This window comes from Hydra vulgaris, chromosome 01 (assembly GCF_038396675.1).
Source record: "Hydra vulgaris chromosome 01, alternate assembly HydraT2T_AEP".
In the NCBI taxonomy this organism is placed as follows: Eukaryota; Metazoa; Cnidaria; class Hydrozoa; order Anthoathecata; family Hydridae; genus Hydra; species Hydra vulgaris.
In genome coordinates this window covers 28,858,788-28,884,654 of record NC_088920.1, presented here as the reverse complement: position 1 = coordinate 28,884,654, position 25,867 = coordinate 28,858,788, and the positions used below count along the sequence as shown (strand labels likewise).

At 26.5% G+C, this 25,867-nt stretch overlaps 1 protein-coding gene across 1 annotated transcript in view; it reads right to left on the bottom strand.

Moving 5' to 3' along the window:
* Positions 1-3,353: 3,353 nt before the first annotated feature.
* Positions 3,354-25,867, bottom strand: part of LOC100205313 (serine/threonine-protein kinase PAK 3) — a 28,663-nt gene continuing 6,149 nt past the window's right edge. Inside the window, exons 4-15 of the mRNA XM_065787850.1 lie at positions 24,288-24,430; positions 20,408-20,477; positions 20,271-20,327; positions 20,040-20,103; positions 17,642-17,690; positions 17,504-17,545; positions 10,823-10,918; positions 10,624-10,716; positions 10,447-10,546; positions 9,855-10,051; positions 9,642-9,779; positions 3,354-4,098 (exon numbers count right to left, since the gene is read on the bottom strand). Of these exons, the coding sequence (XP_065643922.1) occupies positions 4,012-4,098; positions 9,642-9,779; positions 9,855-10,051; positions 10,447-10,546; positions 10,624-10,716; positions 10,823-10,918; positions 17,504-17,545; positions 17,642-17,690; positions 20,040-20,103; positions 20,271-20,327; positions 20,408-20,477; positions 24,288-24,430 (1,136 nt within the window). The 3' untranslated portion in view covers positions 3,354-4,011. The remainder of the gene's footprint in view (positions 4,099-9,641; positions 9,780-9,854; positions 10,052-10,446; positions 10,547-10,623; positions 10,717-10,822; positions 10,919-17,503; positions 17,546-17,641; positions 17,691-20,039; positions 20,104-20,270; positions 20,328-20,407; positions 20,478-24,287; positions 24,431-25,867) is intronic.

Here is a 25,867-nt window from a genome sequence, read left to right as displayed (position 1 = left end):
CTTTTGTATATCAAAAATGCTCTCATGTTAATAAAGACACATAAAAAAATTTTTTGTGTGATTTTTATTAGCCCACAACACAACAATTATTTTGATAATAACTTGCATGCATATCAGTTGACAATTCATAGAAAAAAATTAAGACAAAGAGAAAAAAATTGATGTGTCTAAACGAATATGCCTCAGTGTAGTTTATATAATATATCCACTAATTACAATGTTTTTTTTTTTTTTAAATAACGCATTAGATCTTGTCTTTTAGTAACTTATATTCACAATAAAAACACAACGAGCACCAAAATACAACAAAACATCAAACGAACCCTGTTGACAACTATGCAACTGTTGAGCAATATAGCGGTACGATACGGGACGCCGCGTCTAATTGCAGTGTTGCAAATAGATAAACTGCCACATTCGGAATTGTGGCAGTCTTAACTATTTCTTTTGGCGTTCATGGGAATATTCAAACTGCTGCATCTGGTGTTATAGCGGGCTATCATTTTTAAGTTTTTAATATTTTTTTCCAACTAAGAGTGCCATTTGTATCTGCCATTTTGTAAACATTCGTTTTACACTTGTGGTATTTTGTCACCATGTACAACATATAACATACTATCAAATGACATTCATTACTCAATATCCATATTTTTTTACTTGTGGCACCCTTGATTTGGGTGTACGATATAAATACATCTTAACGCCCGTATGCACTCAAGTTAATTGTGAACGAGTATTTTGAAAATTAAAAAAATATTAAAAACTGGTTAAAATCAGCCATGAGCCAGTTCCTCTTCAATTCATTACTTCTGATAAGTATTGAAACAGTCATGCTTCCTGATCATAAAACTATTATTGACACCTTAGCAGTTTAAACTCAAATAATTTGGGAACTGTTTACATAACTTATGATTGTGCTGATGTGACAGTTGAAACTGCTTGTGTTTAGTATATTACATAAATGTATAATGCATAATTTATATCGTATTGCCATAGCTCAAACAGTGTAAATTACTAATACTATTATACTTTTTGAGCTATTACTCAATATTTCAGTTTTGGAACATTGTTATAGACATTTGTAATAGTTTTTATTTAAAAAAAAAAAAAATTAAACTAGACTTTCATTTAAGTTTGCTAATTCTAGATGATAAAAATAATAAAAGTTGGGCCCCTTATCCCCTAGTCCGCCACTATACTGATATATTATATATTTTTACAGGACTTATATAACTTTTTGTCGTCACTAAGAATGAAAAAAAAATTTACATGTTAATGTTTTCTTTGATAACCAGTCGAGTACGGTAGCTTATCATACGATATATATGCAAATTTTCCCTGCTGAATCTCAGTTTTCATTTTTTCTCTCAAACCATTTCTTACTACATTTGGTTGAAACCAAATAAAGCTTCATCAATGTAGATACTTTCAAACTTTAATTTAATAGGTTAGTTTTTTAAATTTCTTTAGCTTTTTTTTTCTCGATAGATTCAATATTATTTTTACCATTTTTTTTTACGAGTTCTTGAAAATTTAAGCTTTCTTTTATCTCAAATACATTCTTTTTGAGTCTTTAAACTTTTTTTACACTGTCGATAATATTTATTTCTGCTTTTTGTCGTCGGTAATTCGTTATATTTGCATTTGCACTAATGAGTTTAAGAACAAACTAAAATTAACAAGTAAAATTTTTTTAGAGGTGAAACATTTACAATTACTACTCATGGTAGACCACAAAGTGGACACAAGAAGAGTTTTTCTATAATACGTATTAATGTGTTTTAATACGTCTTAAACACGTCTTGTGCCCACTATGCATTGACTCTTGTAGCTGGGACTACGTCTTGTCGTGCTAGTCGTAATAGAGTTTCATGTGCAATATTTTTCATGTAAGAAATAATATTTTTCATGTAAAAAAGAAGAATTTTATATAAAATTCAAAATTTCATTTAGAATTTTTTATATTGATGAACTTATACATGTTATAATCATTTAAAGGAATTTTGAACTTATTTCTATAGGTTTTTTAAAAGTCACTATAAATGCTTTTAATCCGCATTATAAAACTAGCAACCAATGTAGCAATGTTTTATTTTTATGTTGCAGAAGTAAAATCTAAATACAATGGGAATTTAAGAAAATTAGGTGATCTTCCTAATTTTTAAAACATTAAGTATTCTGTTGCATTTGATTTAAAGCGTACAAACTCAATGTTTATCATTAGAAGCAATGCTGGAAAAATACAGTTTTTTGTGGTGTTAAGATGAGTGTTTTGGTTGGTAAAGGAAAACCAAAATCAAAGATGGCCGATTGTAAAAATATAATTAATTCAAGAGTTTTATATCTTGAAGAGGATTTAGACACAGTTATAGAAAATTTTGTTCCAGTACCTGAGTCGGATACATTAATTAGTTCCAGTACCTGAGTCGCATACATTAATTAGTTACAACTTTTAGAAAACTATTATTAAAACATTGGCCTGGCAGTAAACAATGGTTAAACTTAAGTTACATATATTTTGTAGTGGTTGCATTAATTTGATAGTAAGAATATCAATAGACTTTAGATAGTAAGAATATCAATAGACAAGATAGAATTGATGGTCTTGCTCGTGATGTTGCTGTTTAAGGAAAACTTTATTTATTTCCGGTTATTGAATGTTTCAAGCAATTAAACAAGCTGTCTTTGAAAAAAAAATTATTTGTGATATTAGATATGCTGTTATGGACTTGAAGACGCTCTATGCTAATTTAATGAAATATATCATTCATATTATTACTTTAAAAATATCTCTTTAAATGTATCATGGGAATTTCATATTGAACCATTTCTAAAAAGTACCAATACTGATAATGGAATTTACTCGGAACAAGCAAGTGAACCTGTTCATCATGTGTTCAAAAAGTCACGGATTTAAAACAAGAGACAACAAAACATTTTTTTTTTTGTTCTTTAAACATTTTAGTAAATTGTTGTAAAATAAAATCGTTAACGTAAAAATAATAAAATCATACAATAAGAACTAAGTAAAAGATAAAATAGTTATGCAGGTATTTAATTTTATACTCTGACTATGCTAAGCAATTGTCAAAATTATTGTTATAAAGTACTTTAATAGAACATAAATGTGATCGTTAAGTATTTTATTAAATAGTCGGAAACGTTGGCCCTTGTAGTGTGTTTGCGGGGTAAGGTCTTTTCACAGAGTTTGAAGGTGTTTTCTGTTGTGATTATGCGAAATAAAATATAACGAAAAAAAAAAAAGGATGTGGGAGACTTCAAATCTAGCGGAGGTTACTGGTTTACAGTATTGGAACGCTGTTCCGGCGCGTTTGAGAAGAAAAAAGCACTGGTAATCGTTAAAAAAAATTCCGAATCTTTCTCAACAGTTTTTACAATTTTTATTTTTATCGTAAAAAAAGTGTCGAAAAAAGAAACAAAAGCGTATATACTAATTCTAAATATTGACAATTCACTAGATCAAAAATCTAGTTAACTAAATTTTATATTTCAAGTTCGCAAAATTGTTCTAAAGAAAATTTACTAAAATTAATTTAAATAAAAACATCAAAAAGTATAAAAGAAAAGAATGTGCGAAAAATTAGGCTCTATGCAGCATTTTATAAATTTTTTATCTTTCAACGTTGATTCAAAAATAGAAAATAAAACCGCGCGCAAATTCATCACTAAAACCAATCAAATTTTGAAAATTTATTTTTCAAAAAATTTAAACGGAATTTTTTCAGAAGTAAAAAAGTGCTTTTATTATTGATGAAAAATATAATGAACTATAAAAACAGCGAAGGTATACAAAGCGTTAAAAAAGAACTCAAGTCTGCAATAAAAACGAATGTATGTACAAATTATTATGAATCTTGCATATTGTTGCAATTAATTGCCTGAAATCTAATTTTTAGAATGTCTATCAGTATATTCGTTCCTACTTACAAGATCGTATATGCTTTGATTCTTGCTGCATTACTATGTAAACCAAGAATTACCACATAAAGACTATCCATGTCGTGCTGAAGCTTCTTTGGCTGCCATTATTAATGGTTGAAGACTTGCTAATGGTTTGGCTTGACGCAAAAAGGGATGCTTAAAACAAAGTTTTAAGTTATTACCGGCTATCGCAATAATTGATACACACACAAATTTTACGAGTAAAGATAAAACATTTAAATAAATAGCAACTAAATTCCTATTGCAAAAAAATACTCCATGCATATTTGTAAAAAAGTTTTGAAAACATGCAAACCATGCCTTAAAATTAACAAACCAGTTAAAGTTTCATGATTCTTTTTACTTTCCAAAAGAAACTAATGACAAGATAATTTTTTTTTATTTGAAATATTTTTAAAAATTTTAACACACATACTTTACACTGAGAAATTAACTTGTAGATGCTTTATAATATCGTAATTGTAGAACTTGTAATACCTTTTACACAACTGTTTACATACATACATACACACATACATATAAATACATTCACACACACTGTTTACATACATACATAACTGTATATGGTGTGAAAAATTTGAATCTAATATTTATTAAAAATATTAGATTCGTTATATATTAATGAAATTATATTAGATTCTAATATTTATACTTTATAAAAATCTTCAAGAAAAGTCCAAATCTTCGTCTAAAATGGAAAGTGTAAATTTTACTTAATACCATATCCGCAGTAACAAAATTTCTATTTTTAGCTGCCTAGTATCTGAAAATCAAAATGTCATAATGCGGACGCGTCTAAGGATAAGAAAATCGATGAATAAAAAATTTCAAAACATGAACTGTAAGTGCAACAATGATAAACAATCATCATTATCTTTGATAACCATTATTTTTCTCAAGTTGAAGGAAATAACATCATAATTTATAAAAGTTACATTTTAAAACTTTCCAAACTTCAGTCAATTAACAAGAGCTTTAAAAATAATGCTATTGAAAAACAATCTGGATCTATATCTGTTGAAAAACTGGTCATTGTAAATGTGATTATATATATATATATATATATATATATATATATATATATATATATATATATATATATATATATATATATATATATATATATATATATATATATATATTTTATTATACCAGTCCGATTACACAAGAGCACATAATACCAACTTTAACCTAATCTTAATATATGAATCATATATAACTTATGCAAAGAGTACTGTTAGAACTTAAATTGAGATTCATGTTAAAAAAACCATCTACTAAAACACTTTAATTTATATATATTTTCGTGCCGTTATTTGAGAATTGCGCCGAATGTGATTCTCTTAAATTTGTTGACAAATGAGACAAATAGGAATACTGGTTTTATGCACGTTTGGGATGAAGCTATGGCTTCATGTGGTTCTCAATTGGTTCTTGTGTTGAAGGTGTGTTTGAAGGTGTTTTCTGTTGAGATTCATGTCTGAAGATGTTTTATCTTCAGACATGAACCTCAACAGAAAACATATTGCATTGTACAATGATACATGTACTGGGCTAAATTAAAATATGTAGCTTGCATTGATGCTCATAAATTATTTCAAAGTAAGTTGTTGGAATCGTAATGAAATTATTGATCATAAGTTTTAAACTTCTTTTTAACCATACAATTTTGGTTCCATAGAAATGTATGCCAAAAACAAACTGATTTATTTTTATGAAAATTAGTATGAAAAGGTAATCAATCAACATCATAGTTGCAAAAGCAATGGATAAGAGTTTTTAAAGAAGAGACATGGTTTGTATTGCAAGGAGAAATTACAAGACGACATAATGTTTTCAAACCTTCACTTGATGCCATCTAAAATAGGAAGACCATCATCTCTTGAACAAGTATCTGTTGACAACCTCTACCAGTGCCCAAGGCCAGCTGTTAAAAAAAAAATATACTTGAGCTTCTCCTTACATACCTGATTCATTATTATGAATTTAAAAAAAAAAAATTAACCGGATGTGATACAGAAGAGGAGAGACCATGACCATTTGCTGAGCCGCCTGAAAATTTGTAACATAAAAATGCAAAATGACAAACTTTGTAATTTTGTTTTCTGGAATTTAAAACAAAATGTTTTATTTCTTAGTTAATAAATACTTAATATACTCAATAGTTTTTTTAATTTTATTTGAATTTTAGTTGAAATATTTGAATTATATTAAACATAATGTCATTGAAAAATAAATGTTATCTTTTAATATTTGTGAAATTTACTTAATTCTTGTCATAAGTCTTAAAAATGTTATTAGCTAAATTGCATAGTGGAGTGCATTATTTTTCAAACCTCCTTATTCATAAAAGGGTGGAAAACATCATACAAAATTTTATCACATTAATAACTTCATTTAATCTAGGTCTGATAAGAAAAGATTCAAATCTAATGCCTCAATCTTGCTTGTTTTGAACCACTGAGTAGCTAACTTCAATGTGTGTTTTGGAACCTCATTCTGTTGAAAGGTGAAATTAGAAGATAAATCTGCACTTCTGGTGTTTCCCTTTTTGACATACTGCATATATGTTTAAAAAATAATAAATTAAAAAAAAATTATGCTTAACCTTTAGATATCTGATAGATTGTAGTAATGAATGATAAAATATTACTTTAAACTAATTAAAATTAAAGCTAAACTTTGCATGAGATAAAATAAATACAAATTATGACTCTGATTCCTCAGGCTATTCGTTAACAAACTCATAGATTTGTCAGTTATTGGAATTGTCAGTTATTGGAACTAGCAGTTATTCAAAATTTGCTCTCTTAATGTGATATTTAGTTTTCCTTGACAAAATGCATGAGAAGTTCTTCTTTGAATTTCACTACATTGCATTTCAAAACATAACAAAAAATTTTTTGTAAAAATTTCAAAATGAAAGTTAAGCAAACTTTATTTAACAAACCCAACAGCAAAAAATGTGGCTAGTAAAAACTGCCTGTATTGGTATGTGATTAGAAAAACTGTAGTTAGTAAAAAATGTGGTTAGTAAAAAATAAGTAATAAAAATGTGGTTAGTAAAAACTGCAAAACATTTTTAACACATCTAAAAAACATTTTAACTTGTTTCAATACATTTTTAAGGTGACCACTATTAAAAATCAAAAAAATCATTTTTTTAATTATAAATTTTTTAAGTAATATAGCTATCGAAATTACGAAATTCAAATTAATTTTATGAAAAAAAAAAGCTAACACCATTAAAAATCATTTTTTAATAAAGCGATATAAACTTTTTTATTTTTCTATAGCAATGCTTTGTTTATTCTGATGCTATACAGCTAAAAAGGAAATTATATCATAATTATAGCATATATTTTTAATATAAAACACCAGATGTGGTGATTGAAACTCAGAAACTACTTTTTGTTTGATTGATACTTTTGGTGCATTTGGCTAGATGGGTTTTATTTCCAACTATAGTTGCTGTTTTCTTTATCTCTCTAGATTTGTCCTTTGATTATTTAACATTAGTAATGGTAAATAATGGAAAAAAAAAAAGAAAAAAGAAATAAAATAAAGCATAGTGAAAAACTCTTTAAAGGAATCAAAACTCTTAAAACACCAGAAAAACTTTTACTCTTTAAAGGAAACCAAAGTCAATCAACAAAAAATGCAGCTGAAGAAAATTTGCATGAATTTGCATAAAATTATAACAAGCATACAGTAGTAAATATTAATGTTAATATAACATACACTGCGCAACATAATGATAAGACACCCTAAAAATATTTATAAAACTCTACTACACATTTATATTTAAAAACTAATTTTTATAGTAAATGAGAGCAAAAGGATTACAAGACTAAACATTTAAAAAAATTTATTTTAAAGCTAACTCACATTTTATTAAAAAAAAAAGTTTTTTTTTAGTGCGACAAAATTATAAGACACTTTTGGAAAAAATTCATAAAAATTGTCAATCATATAAAAAAACGTCTCAATTTTAAACAATCAATAGTGGGTACTTTTACCAATTTTTTGAATCACTTCAATCATAGAATCTAGAAGGTAAAGAATCATACAACTTTTTTATGTACGAAATGTCAATTGCATCCCATGCAGATGCAATTGACATTTCATACATAAAATAGATGGATGATTTCAAGTCAGCTAGTAAACTATGTTGTTTACCACCTTCAAACACTATATGTGACAGCTGTGCCCAAGCATTCTCAATAATGTTCAGGTCTGGAGATCTAGCTGGCCACTTCAATGTTTCAATTTTACTGCTGTTGAAATATTCCTTTACTATCTTTGCTGTATGAACGCTAGGATTATCTTGCTGAAAAACAAAATCTATTACAGATACTTCACACCTTAAAAATTCTTGAACAGTTAAAAGATAATCCTAAGCCTTCATTTTTCCATCAATAAAATGAATTTTTGATTAACCATGATACCCAATCACACACCAAATTGTTGTTGACGTTGTTACTGGTTCTTTACGCAAATCATGAAAATAATAATTCCATCTATCCGGCCCATCAAGACAAAATCGTTTTTCATCAGAAAATACTACTTGTTGTCACTCTTCTTTCCATGTTATGTGGTCCTTTGCAAAAGTTATTCGATTGTTAATGTGATTTGTTGTCAAATGTGGTTTTCCCTGAAGTTTTTTGTGCAAAAGGTGAAAAGCATTAGGAATAACTCGCTGAATTATATGTAAATTAGCAATCACACCTGCTTCTGCAGCAATTTGACGTGCAGTTAAGGAAGAATTTAAAGCTTGCCTCAAAAACCTTTGCCTATCACGGTCACTTAATGTTGATGGATGTCCAGGATTTTTTTTTATTCCATACATATGAGGACTATTAACGTAGTTTTTAATCACAGTTTGGCTGCGTCCAACAGCTATAACCATGTAACTAACAGAGTGACCAGTGTTGTTATGGATGTCCTATACCACTTTTATGACAATATGATAATCTGATTCAAAAATTTATAAGTCCAAATATGGTGAAAAATGCCTTATTTTTTGATCTTTAAGTGTTTTTCATTAAAAAAAAAAATTAAAAAAATCTGTTTGGTATATTTTTTTGATTTTAGTACAGGGTCTTCTTTATCGTATTAAAAGTAAATTTAAAAAATTTCAAGTTAATAGCACAAATAGTTTTTGAGATAATCACAGCGCAATGAAATGATTTTGGGGTTTCTGAGACCAAATTTCTGAAATTAAAAAAATTTTAACTTTTTTTTTTTTATTTTGTCAATAAAATTTAATCAATTTCGATGTAAATAATATCCAAAATGTAATTTTTGAAGGATTTGATATAATCAGTGGTCTATTACCTTAAGATATCTAAATCATGCCTTGTCTTTACTGGTTTTATTTTCTTCATTTTCTAGTTTCTTAGTTCCACTTGAAGTGAATGTGTACATGTACCCCACACACAAAAATTATTATATTATAGATAATAACTTTTATATTTTGTTTTATGTGTATAAAGTTTAAGTTTCATAGTGTAAAAATGTTTTAGCTTTATAGTGTGAATACTTTTAGTTTTAGGGTGTACAAAGTTAGGATGCAAAAAGATGTTAAAAAGGTGTCAGTTAAAGAAAAAGTTGTTAATTTACACTCTCTCTCAAACACATATAAGGCATGCATACATCTTGTAAAAAATTAAAATTACCATTAGCAGTTCACGAGCAGCAGGTCGTTTATCAACGTCCATTTCCAATGTTTTGTTAAGAAAATCTCGAAAAACAGGAGATAAACGTTCCGGATGTTGTAGTTCAGGTGTTCCATTTGTAGCAATTAAATATAAAGCCTACAAGTATATAAATATTTTTCAAAACATTTTTTTATAAAATACTTTAATAAAGCAGCATTATTTATAACTCACTCTTAGAGGATTTTCATTTAGATAAGGAGGCTCTCCTTCTATCATTTCAATAGCCATGATGCCTAAACTCCAAATATCAACTTTTGGACCATACTGCTTGCGCGTGACAACTTCTGGAGCCATCCAATAAGGTGTTCCAACCATGGTTGATCTTTTAGATTGCTCTGGCGTAATTGTGGCACAGAAGCCAAAATCAGCTAAAGAAAAAATTCTTTGGTAATAAATAAACCTATTAGTCATACAAAAAAAGAAATTTTGGTTTGTAAATAAGCATAAAAATTGAACAATGAGAATGTGTTTCAACACAAACTATTGTATAAATATGCAGTAGTAGACTGGTGGTAAAACACTCAGCTTACAATCCAGAAGAACAAAATTCAAGTCCACCCTAAGCTTCTAGAAGTACAGCGCTCAACCTGTTTCTATGCACAGCAGCCTTGTCAAAGGTTCATGCTTTGGAGTTTAATGTGAAAAAAGAGTTGCAAACAAATAATTAATCTGCTTTCTTGACTATAGTGGATTTCTATGGAGACTTGGAATAAAAAAAAAAGAAACAGACAAAAAACTTAACTAAAACAACACAGAAACTTACTTAACTTGATACCACCATCAAGCCCAAGAAGTATATTATCACTTTTAATGTCACGATGGATGACACCATTGCCATGTAAAAAGTCTAAAGCTTGCAAGCACTAAAATAATTGTTAAAAGTACAAAAGAAATTTTTAGTAACTTTGTAATAATTTTTAGAAACATAAGCTCCATTTACCTCTCTTGAAACAGAAGCTATCTGACCTTCATCCATACATGTTTCAGTAACAACATCTGTTAAAGATCCTCCAGCTAAGAACTCCATGACAACCTATATGCAAATAAATTGACAAACTATATGCAAGTAAATTACTTAAAAAAAAAAAAGATAAATTAGAAAAAAAATAAATTTATATATTTAATTAATGTGTACAAACCCATAACTCATCTCCAACCAAATAACTGTCAACATAGTTAACAATGTTAGGGTGTTTATTTTCTCTCATAACAAGAATCTCATTAATGATAAGCTCCTATAAAAATTTGGTTGAAAATATTATACACAATATATTTATATATATCTATAAATATATATAAATACATATATCTAAATATGTATATATGTATGTATGTATGTATGTATATATGTATGTATGTATATTTGTATGTTTGTATGTACATATGTACGTATGTATGCAGTGCCGCATTTGTGGCTATGGCGTCCTTAGGCATATGAACAGTCATCGCCACATTATTCTCAAAAGAAGTTTGAAAAAAAAAAACATATTTCCAGTAAAAACTAATTATTGGTTGTTTTTGTTAATTTATTGTTTTCATAAAAACTAAAAATACACTGTGAAAGTAGTAATGAAAACCAGTACTTATGCACAGACATCTAACCCATAAACCATTAAGACCATCTATAGACAGTCATCACTAAAATGTAATACTATTCAAATTTGTTTTTAACCACTAAAGTCATTTTTCATCTATAAAATTTCCTACAAACAACAACATTTTTGAACACGCCCTGACGCATAGTTAGATTGTTTTGGTTATTCTTGTTGAAAATTTTCTAATGACAAAATTCAAGTTATTTCTATTTCAGTAGTTTAAGGGTTAAGTTATGTAATGTGAGTTTTTGTGCTTAGGTTTTTCATGTTAAGACACTCATAAATTGTATTGTTGCTTATTGCATATTGTTGCTTAAAATCTTTGTTGTTTATTTTAAACTAAGCATAGGAATAGTTTAAAAAAATTCAAACTAATTAAAAATTCTGATTATGTAATTAAAATGAATATTTAAAATTTTTTTTCAAAAGTAAAATATAAGCACCCTTAGGCAATTTAGGGTCAGCATTTGGCAACTTTTGCCGACATCAAAATTTTAAAACTTAACTTTATTTGTTATTTCAAATAGATTATAACCGCAAAACGAACGTTTTAATTTATTTTAACTTTTAACAACAAAATAATGACAATAAAAAAGCAAAAAAAAAAAAATATTTTATATAAATTCTAAATAAAATAATGACAATAAAAATGGAAAAAAGCCTGTTTATTATCCGATTTATTAAATTTTTTTGACTTGGTGTTTTTCATTTTAGTTACAATGATAATAATACTTTTGAGAGAAATATATATATATATATATATATATATATATATATATATATATATATATATATATATATATGTATGTATGTATGTATGTATGTATGTATGTATGTATGTATGTATGTATGTATGTATGTATGTATGTATATATATCTAAATATTAATACGGTAATGAATAGTGCGCATATTTACGCCTAATGTTTCGCCTATTGTTCGTATTGTTATTTACGGTTCTGTATTCTGTAAAATACACTATTTCTTAGTTTTTAAGTAGTTTCTAGACTTTTTTATGCGCGGTTACATTTTCCATGCGGTCTTTCAAGTTAAGTCAGCTTGCGAAATTGAGATGATGTACTTTTATTCTCAAGAAGAGTTGATGTTGTTCATTGTTTAAAACAAAAATTTAAATAATCGTTTGTTTGTTGTTGGTTGTTTTTATTTTTCTGTTTTTTTTTTTAGAAGAAGTTAAAACTAAAATGACTGGTAAAAAAATTTTTTTTAGTACAATGTTTCTTTTTTAGTAAAGTGTTTCAGTTTTGTCTTCAGTCTTTTTAGATCATTTTAAGCAAGTATTGTTTCATTTTTTTAGAGCAGTTAGAAAAAGCTGAAGGCCTTTTTAGTAAGTATATAGTGTACAGTAGTTTATCATTTAGATTTTATTTGAGTACAAATGTAGCATTAGCAATTTTATTGTATATAATTTTATCTCAATTTTTATTTTTAGACAGACAGGTAGAACTCAGTAAGGACTTAGATTTTGTAGATTTAAAAACTTCTTTTGAATATTCTTTTAAAGCATTGAATATGTTTTAAATATTTTAATAAATTTTTTCATTTAGGTGTGGTAGCATCATCAGTTCAAATAGTAATGTCTTTTATTTTATTTTACAGCAAATAGTAATGTTTTTTAATTTATTTTAAAAAGAATCAATAAATATTGTTTATTTAAACATAATCATCAGGATAAAATAGATAAGATAGATAAAGTAGCTTTTTTATTTAATATTTTTTTATTTAGTTATAACTTCAGTTGCACCAGCCACAACAGGTAACTTCGTACATTTATTTTAATATACTTGAATTACATTTGTTACTTAACTTTTCAAGCAATAAATATTGTTTATTTCAACATTATCGTCAAGATTATATAAACAAACTTTTTATTTGATAATTTATTTTAGTTGCTTCTGGATCAACTTTAAATAATGGTAACTCATTAATTCATATTTTATTATAGATAAATGTAGATAAAAAAATGTAAGTTGGAAATTTTTGTAGATTTAAAAGCAGTAAGCTTTTTTCTAAAGGTTCTTTCTATTTTTGGATTAAATCCACTATCACTACATTTGTTCTACGTTTATATAATGTACTTTAATAATTTTTGTCATTTGAAAAAAAATATATCAATGTTAAATTACACCAGGTTGTCGAAAATAGTTATAGTTTAATGATAATGTTGTAGACTGTTAGAGCAGATTATAGATCTTTGATCTATTTAATCTATTTAATAACCTACTACCAAAGGGAAAATTTACTATCAGTTGTTTGTTTGTTTTTCTGTTTAGTTGACAACAATGAAGAGAGAGGTAGTATGTTTAAAAGGATTTTTATTTTTTTATAAAGTAACTAAAATGTTTTTTAAAATATTGTTGTTGACTTAAAAGTAAAACAGTAGGTTTTTATATTTTTATACAATAAGCCCAAGAACTTATAGTTCGTGGGCTTAACTAAGGTAATACTTAAAATTATATTGTCAATAATAGAGAAGAAATTTAAAATTCTCAGTAAGACAGCTTCTTATTATTTTATCTCAAGTTAGTTGAATTAAAATTTATTTTCTTTAGTTGATCAAGAGAGAGCTAATAAAGGTATTAGTTACATTAGTTTAGTGAATTTATTTTTAAAAAGTTAAGTAGATATTTTAACGTCTATATATTTAAGTGCTTTTATTGTTTAGACACAGAATTGAAGACTGAAATAAGTCAGTGTTTTTGCTATTAAAATAATTGTTAATAGGAATTTGTTTATTTGCACTGTAACTGGAATTTTAAAACTTCAAGTACTAAAGCTTTATTTTCTTTTTTCTTTTAGGAGAGTTGGAAAAAAAACTAAGTATAAATTATGTGATTAGTATAGTTAAATAAAGCATTTATATCTGTACACTCAGTAGCCCAAGTCAGTTGTCACATTTTAGAAATTGTCCAGGAGAGAGTAAATAGTAATATAATTAGTCTTTATTGGCTTTTTTATTCTTGATGGTTAAATTTATGTTTTATTTAATTTGTCTTATTTAATTTGTCTTGAGGCACATGAAATATAATTTTGACAAAAATAAAAAGTTAAATAAAAAAAGTGAAAAGTCATTTCTGAACTACAGACGTTTTTCCTTTGAACATTGTGGGGACACCAGACCCTTTATATTGACCAAACTTTGTTTCACATTGTTGCAGGAAAACAATCTTTATACCTATGTAGATACTGAAAAAATTAAAAAGGTCTCATACATAACTCATTTTCACAAAAAACTGGATAACTGACCTTTGTCTTCTGAGGTACAGATATTAAAATTTAAAGTTTTTTTTAGTTTTGGTTTAGTTAATAGTTAATTTTAGTTTAGTTTTAATTAGTTTTAGCTTCAGTTATCTTTTATCTTACTTTAGACAACTTTATGGAAGAAATGAGGGGAATAGGTAAAAAAAATTATAGTTAAATATTTATTTATATGTAAATATAATTCTATCAATTATTCTGAGGTATATTTTTTGTCTTTAGTGTCTGGTAGAAGCATAACTGGTAGGGCTGTGTTTTAAATTTTATATATTTTTTACGGAGAAATATGTGCAATAGTTGAAAGAATTATTTAATATAAATATGACATTTTTAAACTGTTTGCATTTTACTCATATTTTTATTAAAATTAAATTTCTCACAAGTTTAACTTTTTTTAATTTAATTTTTTTTTAATTTATTTTTAGCATCCTCTTCATCCTGTGAAAATGGTGAGGTTATGCTTTATATTTTGATTAAAAAAAATTGTAAATATTTTTAAATTTTATTATATCCTTCTATTTGTAATTTTAGAGTCGTTAACATTTGAGGAATACAAAAGATATTGCTCCCAACACCCAGGGCCTCTCTCGGAGAGGTCCTTCAATAAGTGGCAAAGTAATGGCGGTATGGATGAGCCATCCTTCAAATGGAGGGCTCATCCATACTTAAATTAACTTAAATATAGTTAAATTGATTCACTACCCAATCATCATAATATGATGCTACATTCTATTTGTTAAAAATAATTAATTGGTAGTTTAATTTATTGAAAACACTGCTTTTAAAATTTACTATAAGCCAAGACTATTTAGCTATATAAATGCAATTTATTTATATTTATTTGATTTTTTATCTTTAATGTTTTTTATTTGGCTCCTTGAAGCATTTTTTTTTTCTTTTTAATTAAAATACTTTAAATCTATTGTAATGTCTTTTAAATATAACTAAAGTTTACTAAAAGCCAACGTGAAATAACGTCATAAAACAACACCGACAAGTTGCATCATGACAGCAGTTTAAGTATGACAACAGGCTACCGAAAAGCAGGTAAATTGAATTCCAGTTGTTTTTTTTGCTTTGTTTTGTTTTTCTTTTATGTCTACTTATCTGTTACAATTTTTATTTTAGGTTTGTCATATGACGCATTAATGCAATATAAAAGATCAAAGTTTACATATTTTTTACAATTTGTAATACACATTAGGGCAGAGCGATTTTGAAAATTTTTGAAATTTGATTTGCCTGAGCAGCAAATCAATATCTTTTGGTGAAAAAAGAACCTTACTCTTTTTTTTTTAGTTTAGATGAGTTCTTGAGGTTCCTCTTTGGATTCTAAATTTTTGATGGGTCCTAAATTGTTTAAATTTTTTTTCTCTAAACTATATCAACTTGATACTTAAAAGAAGCAAAATAATATACTGATTTTGAAAATAATAGTTGTTTTTATTAAAAAAATTAAAATTAAAAAAGTAGAGTTGTTTTTTTCATCAAAAACCCCCGTCCTCAACAAAACGGGGGTTTTAAGGTATATTTTTGCAAGTATTTTTTTTACTAAAAAATTTTTCTAATAAAATTATTATTTATGAAACAAGCATTTTTTTCTGCTTTTTTTGAGTCCAAGGTTGATATGGTTTAGAAAAAAAAAATTCAAAAATATTAGGACCTGTCAAGAATTTAAATTCCAAAGAGGACCCTCAAGATCTCATCAAAATCAAAAAATATTTTTTTACTTTTATCTTATAATTAATAGACATTGATTCGTGTCTCAGTAATATTGGTTTTTAAACTCTTTTTTTTTTGCTATGAAAATCGCTCCACCCTAATACACATGTTTGATTGTAAATCGACTTTTTTTTGTTTGAAACATATTTGTACTCGATTGCTTAGTTATTTATAATAAATTTATTTAGTTGTGTGCATATATCGTTTTAAAGACAATTTCCTTTTTTAAAGAAACATGTATCAAGGGGATACCAAAAAATTAATAACTCATAAATAAATTACGTTCACTTCATATTAATCTTATTAATTAAAGTTCATGTTAAAAAAAATATAACAAGAATTTAGCTTTAATCTTTCGTCAATTTAAGACATGATGAAGTGTTATTATTTTGTGTCAGTAAAAACGTATTGTGTTGAACTTAGTAATGTCTAGGAAAATGGTTCGGCCATACACTGATATGACCTATGTCAGTTGTAAATTACTCAAATAATGTTAAATAATTGGTAAATTAATTTATTTTAATTTTACAGATGGTTTAATTTTTTAATTTGAAGGCGTTTTTCTTACAGGGTATTAGTTAAGGTTTCGCAACTTTAAATTGTGGAAAACAGCCACTATAAATTAAGTAACAGACCGACTGTAACCCGTATTACGGGTTGCTTTCTGCTAGTATATATATATATATATATATATATATATATATATATATATATATATATATATATATATATATATATATATATTTATATATATATATATATATATTTATATATATATATATTTATATATATATATAAAAATATCTTTAATTCATATTTACCTACCTATATCATAGGGCAAGTTATTTTGAGGAGATTACTCTTTTCTTCAACCCTCGGAATAAGGAAAAATGTTAAAAAAGCTGTTAGAGGTCGGTATCATATTGGCATAAAAAAGTTGACTCAAAGGTGTTACCATAAAACATAGAAACAAGGTCAGCGATTTTTTGGCAACCTTTAACACTTTAAGGTAGGTAGTTAGGCTGGCATTGCCGAATGCCAACTTTAATTCTGAGAAATGTTTCTTAGTATGTTTTTTTTTGGTAACATAAACCTTGAATGTCGCTGCACAGAGAAACAGTTGAGATAAAGGTTATTTAATGCTTAGTAAAACAGAATTCATAGATAATTCAACACAATGGTGAAAAAAAAAATAAATTAACATAAAAAATACTTAGAAAGCATATTACTTTTTTAGGCTGTTGGGACAGATTCATCTGTTTAATTGCCACCTATTTAAAAAAAAATTGAGAAAAAATTAAAAATAAATAAAATAATAAATTAAATTGTAAAGATATTTAAGTATTTATATTGTATATTATTTTTACCTCATTTCCTGTAGCAACTTCTATTGCTGTAAACACAACACCTGAAGCACTAAAAAAAGTCGATCAACAATTAATATTCTTATTTTTAAATCCTAAACTTAAAATGAGATTTGAATCACATTTTTATTCCTAAATTTCGCTTTGCGTGTGGGTGTGTAAACTTTATTCATTAACTCAAAATTTTTTCCAAAATTTATTTAAACTAGAAGTAAAAAGTTATGATTTATTTTGGTTTTTTAATCTAGTAAAACCAATGCTCTCCCTTTCACCGCAAAGTTTTACTACAATTTACTTACTTTTTTAGTATAACATTATTATGCTATCATTTCATTCATTAAGCAGTTTAAGTTTAGATATCAATAAATGTTAAACTTTCATATTTCAACCGATCTAAAAAATTTTTTGGCTTGGTTATCCTTTATTTATTGAACACCTGTCTGCTTAGGGGTCGTCCACTAATTATGTCACGCAACTTTTGACTACTTCTGACTCTTTCCCCTCATCACAAAATTGTAACTCTTTAGTAACAAGTCCCATACAAATCGTCACAAAACCACTAACCCCTCCCCCTCTTAGAGAGTGATGTAATTTATGAATAACCCCTTATCTCACTTGAATATCTGTTTGTCAAAAATCAAAACTTTAGTTCATTTTTTCTTAACTTAAAGGATCTTAAATGTTAACTCTACCAAAATAGATGTACTTAAATCAAAAGATTGCATGCATTATTGAATTTGTTGTACCATGTTTTTGGTTGTTTTTTTGGTTGTTATTATTTAAGAACTTGCATCGCAATTTTTTATTCAAGTAAAAATAAAAAAAACTTTCTTATAAAAAAGTCAAACTTTGTTATATTGTTTGTAATTAGTGTTAACAAGCTTTGAAATATTGTAATAAATTATTTAAAATGAAATGAATAAGAATAATATTTTATAAAAATGTAAATTACATGATTTCATAAATATCACTTTTAAATCAAATACAATTGTAGAAATGTCATATTAAAACATCTCTAACTTAGTATAAAAAGGTGTGTTCAAGAAGTAAGGTGACCTAACATTTTTATAAAAAAAAATGTATTTATTGTTTATTATTCAAGTCAGCCCCTTCAAAGTAACCCTTCTCCTCTTTAGGATGTAATACACTATTGCTAATGCTTTTTCCAATCTTGAAGAAATTCTATTTAACACTCTACAGTATAGCTTTGAGTTCTTCCAGCAATGCCGTATTTATTTGTATTTATCGTATTTATCAATTTCACAAGTTATGGTGAGTGACATGATTTGTTTTTCCACAATTCCAGACCTTTTTTCTTCTATTGATTTTTGTAAATGGCGCATAACTTCAGAATAAAACTTCTTATTGACTGTACAACCTTATGGTACAAACTCCTTATAAACTACACCACAATATTTAAAGAAAACAGGGAGCAAAACCTTGATATTTAATAGAAATTAGTGTGCTTTTTATTGGTAATGGCTCTCCTGGTTATTTCCATTGGAACAATAGTTTCAACATCATAATTATATTCCCATAATATGCTAGTTATGTTTTAAGCAAATCAAGATTAACATTTATGTCATTCAAAAGGTCCTGGGTAAAACACATGCAGCAGCTCCTCTGGTCCAAAATAAGTAACTTTGCAACTAACTTTTCCTTATACTCAAAATATCCTTATATTTGCATGACATGAGCCAACCAATGTTATGCTTTAAAAGAGATTAACCATATCTCAAGATAGAGCACATAACTCTATTTTTCGTGCAAAATTTGATGCAAAATCATTGATCTATTTTTATTTTTTTTACACCAGATAATTGCCAAGCACACTAAAGCACATTTAATATTTCACCAAGCACACTAAAGCACATCTAAACAAACAATATGCAGTTTTTGAAACTGTAAACAAATGTTTGGGACATGTGTACCAACACAAAAATTCTTTCTTAAAATCTGAGAAAATTGCTTAACTTTTTAAACACACCTCATTATATTCACATATATTTTTAATTGAAAAATATCAAATAAAGTATTATGTAATTGATAAAGGTCTGAAGGATTAAAACATTTATTTTCAAACGAAATTAATTTACTTTAAACCATATTATTTTATATATATAAAAAAAATCTTAAGAAACAACAACAGCACAAAATATAAATTGAAAGAAATAACAAAACAGATCAAAATGAATACATTTTATTTATGTTCTAAAGTAATGCAGTCATCTGTATATGTGGGCAGTTCTCAAATTTATTTGATGCAGTCACAGTAAACCATCTGCAATTTAGTCAAATAAAATGACTGTTGTTTGATTCAAAGAACATCAGATGGATCTTTGAATGGTTCAAAGGGTACCAAATAAAAGTATGAAACAAAAAAAATATATTCAATACATACCCTTGACCAATTTTCTCAAATTTTGAATATTTTTTATTAGGATCACCTACAGTAACAATGGTCCCTAAAAGTTTTATACAAAAATAAGTTCATAATCTTAATTTATTAATATAAATGTTAATTTAATTATAAGCATACACGTTAATTTAATAATGTATATATGTATATATTACTTTTACTACTGCATGTATATTTAAGCATGTTTTTTATTAAATTCAAAAATAAACTTACTGAGCTTAGCCATAATTTCTTCATCTGTCATTTTACGCCTCTTTACACCTTTTGATGCTAATTTCAAAAACATTTTTTTTTCACAATTTATCATAATTTAATAAAATATTTAATAGCCCAATATATGTTAATTTTACCATCTGTTTCTGAGTTTGTTGGAGATAATGGTTTAACTCCTGACCCTGCAAGTTGATCTGCTGTTATAAACTAAGAAAATAATAATAATAATAATTTAAACATAAACCTGTTAATATAAAAAATTATAGAAAGATCTTGCAAATTCTAGAAACAATACTATATACAGGGAGAAATCATAAAACTTTTTTTATGTATGCCCTATAGTGATAAGTCTCATTAATACAGTAGCAGTGTCTCATTCCACATACAACTGTCATATTTCAAAAATATTGAATTTGAATATTAGGGGCAGATTTTTTAAAATTAATGTATAAAAGATATTTATAATCTGGTAGCCATTTTAACTTTTGATATTAAAAACTATATATTTTAACATGAAGTTGTTTTAAACTTTTTATTTTTTTAAATTTTAAAATCTTTGATAAAACTTAACTTTAGTTTGTATATTTTTAAATAAAAAAATGTACTTTTCAACTGTGAAGATACAACAATTATAACAAATGTAATTTTATACAAATAAAGTTTTATATTTTTTAATTTGAAAATATTTAGCAAAAACAATTTTGTTGAAATGATTACCTAATATTGAAAATGAATTAAAAGTTTTTTTGTTTTAAAAAAAGAAAAGATCTGTTGGTCAGATATACCAAACATGAAAGGAAGGGCAAGGAATTTAGTATCAAAACAAACTTTTTAAACTTTGTCTAGCTCAAACACTTACATATTTAGAGAGGCCTCTGCAATTTCAGATTTACCATATAATTAAACACTATCAAGTGCCTGTTTACCCTCACCAAATAAATAAAATCATAGATAATGAACTAATAATTCACTTTGATATTAGCCTACTACAATATAAACTATAGCTATGTTTATATAGAACAAGTTCAAAGTGCTTTCTGGGGACATTGCCAAATAATGTTTACTGTTGCAACTTATGTCAAAGGCTTAATAGTTGCTTATATTACTAAATGCAAAACATGTCAGTGTTTTTTCTTTAAAAAAAATAAAATTATTTTCCTTAAATAACTCAATATTTACAGCATTTTAATTTAACTTAGAGAAATGCAAATGACTAGTTGAAACTGTTTTTAAAGGCTTACAAGACTCATTCAAACATGCAAAGAGTAATGATTAGGACTGATCTCCCCTCCACTCACTTCAAATATTTAATGAAATTCTTAAACTTTTGTCAAGAGACTTTCAATATTTTAACTCTTGATTAGAATTTTTTTTTGCTAGTCTATTGAAAAGAAGCAATGGATGGAGTAAGGAGAACTCTGGAAAGCATAGCATTGTAAAAACTTAAAGCAAGAGAAGGTGTTAATCATTACTCTATTGTTAGCTATGTGATGTTTTATTGTTAACAGAAAAGGCTAAAGACTAAATTTTAGGCATTTATAAAGAATTTTACCACTTTCAGAAAACTAAAAAAACAAACAATCATTATTTGATATAATGACTGATTGAGCTTATTAAAATCTGTCTTTAATATTGCAATTTGATAAAGATATTTTTCACACATTTTTTTTAAAAAATCAATTATTTTTTTTATATTTAAATTGTCAAAAGAAAAGCTAAAAAATTTGTAAAGTTCATATAGATTCTTTTGGTATTGCTAAAATATACCTTGAAAATACTAAAAATTCAATGTCATTTGTTAGTATAATATTTTTTCATGACCGCAACTTTATGGTTGACCCTTATATAGAAACACAAAGAAAAAAGAATAAGAAAAAACAATTAAAATATATTTAATACAACTTGTTCTTAAAAATCAAACCACATTTTCATTTCTTTATTCAATTTATATTTAAAATACTCTCAAGTTGTTGAAAGTTTTATAAAAAATACAAATAGACTTGAATAAGTTGCTTTTATTGCGGCTGTTTACTAATTTCATTTTTGCATAGAGATGCATTATATAACATCAAAGTTAGTATAAATCATCTAGAAAGTATTATGTGACTGGTAGGTACACACAAATATATATATAAAAAAGGCTACAAACAAAGATATTAGGTTTATTGGGTATACCTTGTCTATTTATTAACTCTTAACAATTGAAATGTCATGACTGGAAAAAAAAGAATGCACAAGTAAATGTTTTAAAAAAACTGAAGAAAAAAAAACTTTTGTTTTGCCAGTGTATTTTGTTATCTGTCAAATATTTAATTTTTTTTTTTTTTATAGCTAATTGTTATTGCAATAATTTAGATCTTCCTATATTTATGAACAGTAATGTATTCAATGAGTCATCTACCCTTTATCTCCTAGGACTAACTCTTACTTCCGATCTTTCTTGGAAACAGTATATCAAATCCATTGCAAAATTAGCATCTGCTAAGGTTGCATCTTTATATCGAGCTCAACACTTTCTTACTCAGGATTCTATTCTTTATCTCTATAAATCTCAAATTTGTCCTTGTATGGATTACTGTTGCCATATATGGGGTGATCTTCTAATGATGCCCTTTCTCTTTTAGACAAGGTGCAAAAACGCAAATAAACATAGTTGGACCCGCTCTTGCAGCCAACCTCCAACCAATATCACATCGTCGTAACGTTGCTTCTCTTTCTTTTTTCTACAAATACTATAATGGACACTGCTCTAAAGAGCTAGCATCTCTTGTGCCATCTATTAAAATTCATTCTTATGTTACTTGTAATTCTATTGTCTCACCCTTTTCGTAAGTGCTCCAAAAACTCTTATTTGTCTAGTTTTTTTCCTCGAACATCAGTTCTTTGGAACTCGCTTCCTTCATCTTGCTTTCTTGATTCATACAATTTGCAATCTTTTCAGTCGCCTGTCAATCGTTATCTTGCTCTACAAACTTCATCTTTTCTCTTCCAATAACTTCCAACTCTTATAGTGGTTGCTTACAGCCTTGTTGGAAGTGAAGATGTGAAAAAAAAAAAAATTTAAATATATATCAATCTTGTTGAAGCACAATTTTATCTGATTGTTCAGGTTTCTATATTTCAGAGTTAAAGGTTTGCGAAAGTGAAAAAAACTTACTACTTAGTACAAGCATCTCTTAATTAATCCTTGGTACTTGGTACTAAGCATCATGGATAGTGATATACACTTAATACTTTTTGTTTTGTTTTATATTGCTTGAGACCATGATCCTGAAAGGCAAATACTATTTTATGATTAAAATATTTTATTTTAAATATTACCAAAGCCAATCACACAAACACTCTTAGCACACAAAACTTTCATGGATTTTTATTGAACACCTAAATAACAGCAACTATTTATTTTCATTACTTTTTGTTTTAAACTTTTTTAAATATAAAAATAACATTCAATATATATATATATATATATATATATATATATATATATATATATATATATATATATATATATATATATATATATACATATATGTATATATATATATATACATATATGTATATATATACATATATGTATATATATATATATATATATGTATATATATATATGTATATATATACATATATATATATGTATATATATATATATATATATATATATATATATATATATATATATATATATATATATATATATATATATATACATATACACACACAATATTATACTCAATACATATGCTGTGTTTAATTTTTTAGAAAAAGAAGAAAAAAACAAAGAATAATGAAAGAAAAGATCACTGCCTCATGCCAAACCCTCAGTTGTTGTACAGCACTCCATTGCGGGTCAGGCTATTTGATAGTAAATGTACTGAAACCCATATATTTTATATACATATAAAATATGTATAATATATATATATATATATGTTGTGTATATAAATATACACAACAGGTACCCAGCTAGAGTAACAAAACTATCTTCTAAAAGCATTTATAATATTTATTATTTACCCTAGATTTAGTATGCTCAGGTCGTGTTGGCAGAGCAGGTGGACCATCTCCTTTTCCTTGGTCCACTTTCACATTATTAACTTTAGGTCGATCCTCCAATGGACCATCTTCAGGAATTCTTGCTGATTTAGGACCAAATGTTGCTATAAGTAAAAAAAAGATTTGTAGGTGTTTGCTAATTATAATAAAACTTTTTTGCATGGCTTAGTTTGAAATATTTAAAAGAAATTTAAAAAAATTTATTTAAAAATTTGATTTGCATTTGTTTAAAAAACTTTTTGAAAAAAAAAACATTATTGTAACTGAGCAAAAAAGGTCACAGCTTTCCCAGGGAGATGCATGCAGTTTTTCATCTTATTTGTCTACAAAAAAGTTTTTTATTTAGACAACTTGGTAACAGCCGTTTGCAAGTTTTATTATGTTTAGTCTTTAAATATTTTGCCGAAAAAACTTAGCATTTCCTACAAAGTATTGACAAAAACAAAGAAAGTGAAACTAACAAAATAAGAACTTAAAATCAATTTCAATAGGAAAAAAAAAAAAAATGAAAAAATCAATAATTTAAATAATCTGTGTACTGTTTATTTTTGTTTTTTTAGGGTGGTTGTTACTAGATATATTATTTAAAAATATATACTTTTTTGGAATACATACACTTAATACATTAACATTTATCATTCACAACCAGACTCAAAAATCAGTTACTTTAGTGGAACACATACAGCTGCAGGAGCCTCAGAGAAGGGAAAAAATTAGAGTAAGAATTATTAAAAGGTTTTGGACAGATGTCCAGTATAAAATTTAAGCAAAAATTTATTTTAATAATTTTTATGTTCATTTCACTAATAACATAGTAGACCAAAAGAGAGGGAACAGGTTGAACTAAGTGCACTGAGCCGAAAGTTAAAAAAAAACAGGTATCCAAAATTACAAAGCGCTACAAGATTGGGGATAAAAATTGTACAGGAATAGAAAGATAGTATGAAACAATTAAGGCTATGTGAAAAATGTGTAGAAGGCATTAAAAACTATGTATATGTGTGTGTGTGTGTTACTCAGAAAATACACTGAGAGGCTTGAATGGTTTAAGAAATCTGAATGTGAACATTCTGTTTTGTATCATTCAAAAATATGCAGCAGAAAGATTTTTTATATACAAAAAAAGAAAAGATAAATGGCAACAAAGCAAACATATGAGCAGCAGGATTTAAAAAAACAATGAAAAATTGGATAGTGACAGGATTCAAACCACGCCCATTTTGCATATGAAGTAAACACCTTATCCAAATAAGCTAAATTTGCATATACTGACAAACAATCAAATTTAATTTATAATTGATATAAGTGATAAAATTTATATAAGTGATGCAGAAAGTAAAGCCTATGAGATAAATATGTATATATGCATACATGAACAAACCAACATATGAATGCATATAAACATACACGCATGCATTACGTAGATGTATTCATATAGGGACAATATATATTTGTTACATACATTAAAACTATACAAATATATTTTACAAATAGATAAGAATTTATATTTTTGCCTTTCTCTTCAAAAAAACAAATAAAAT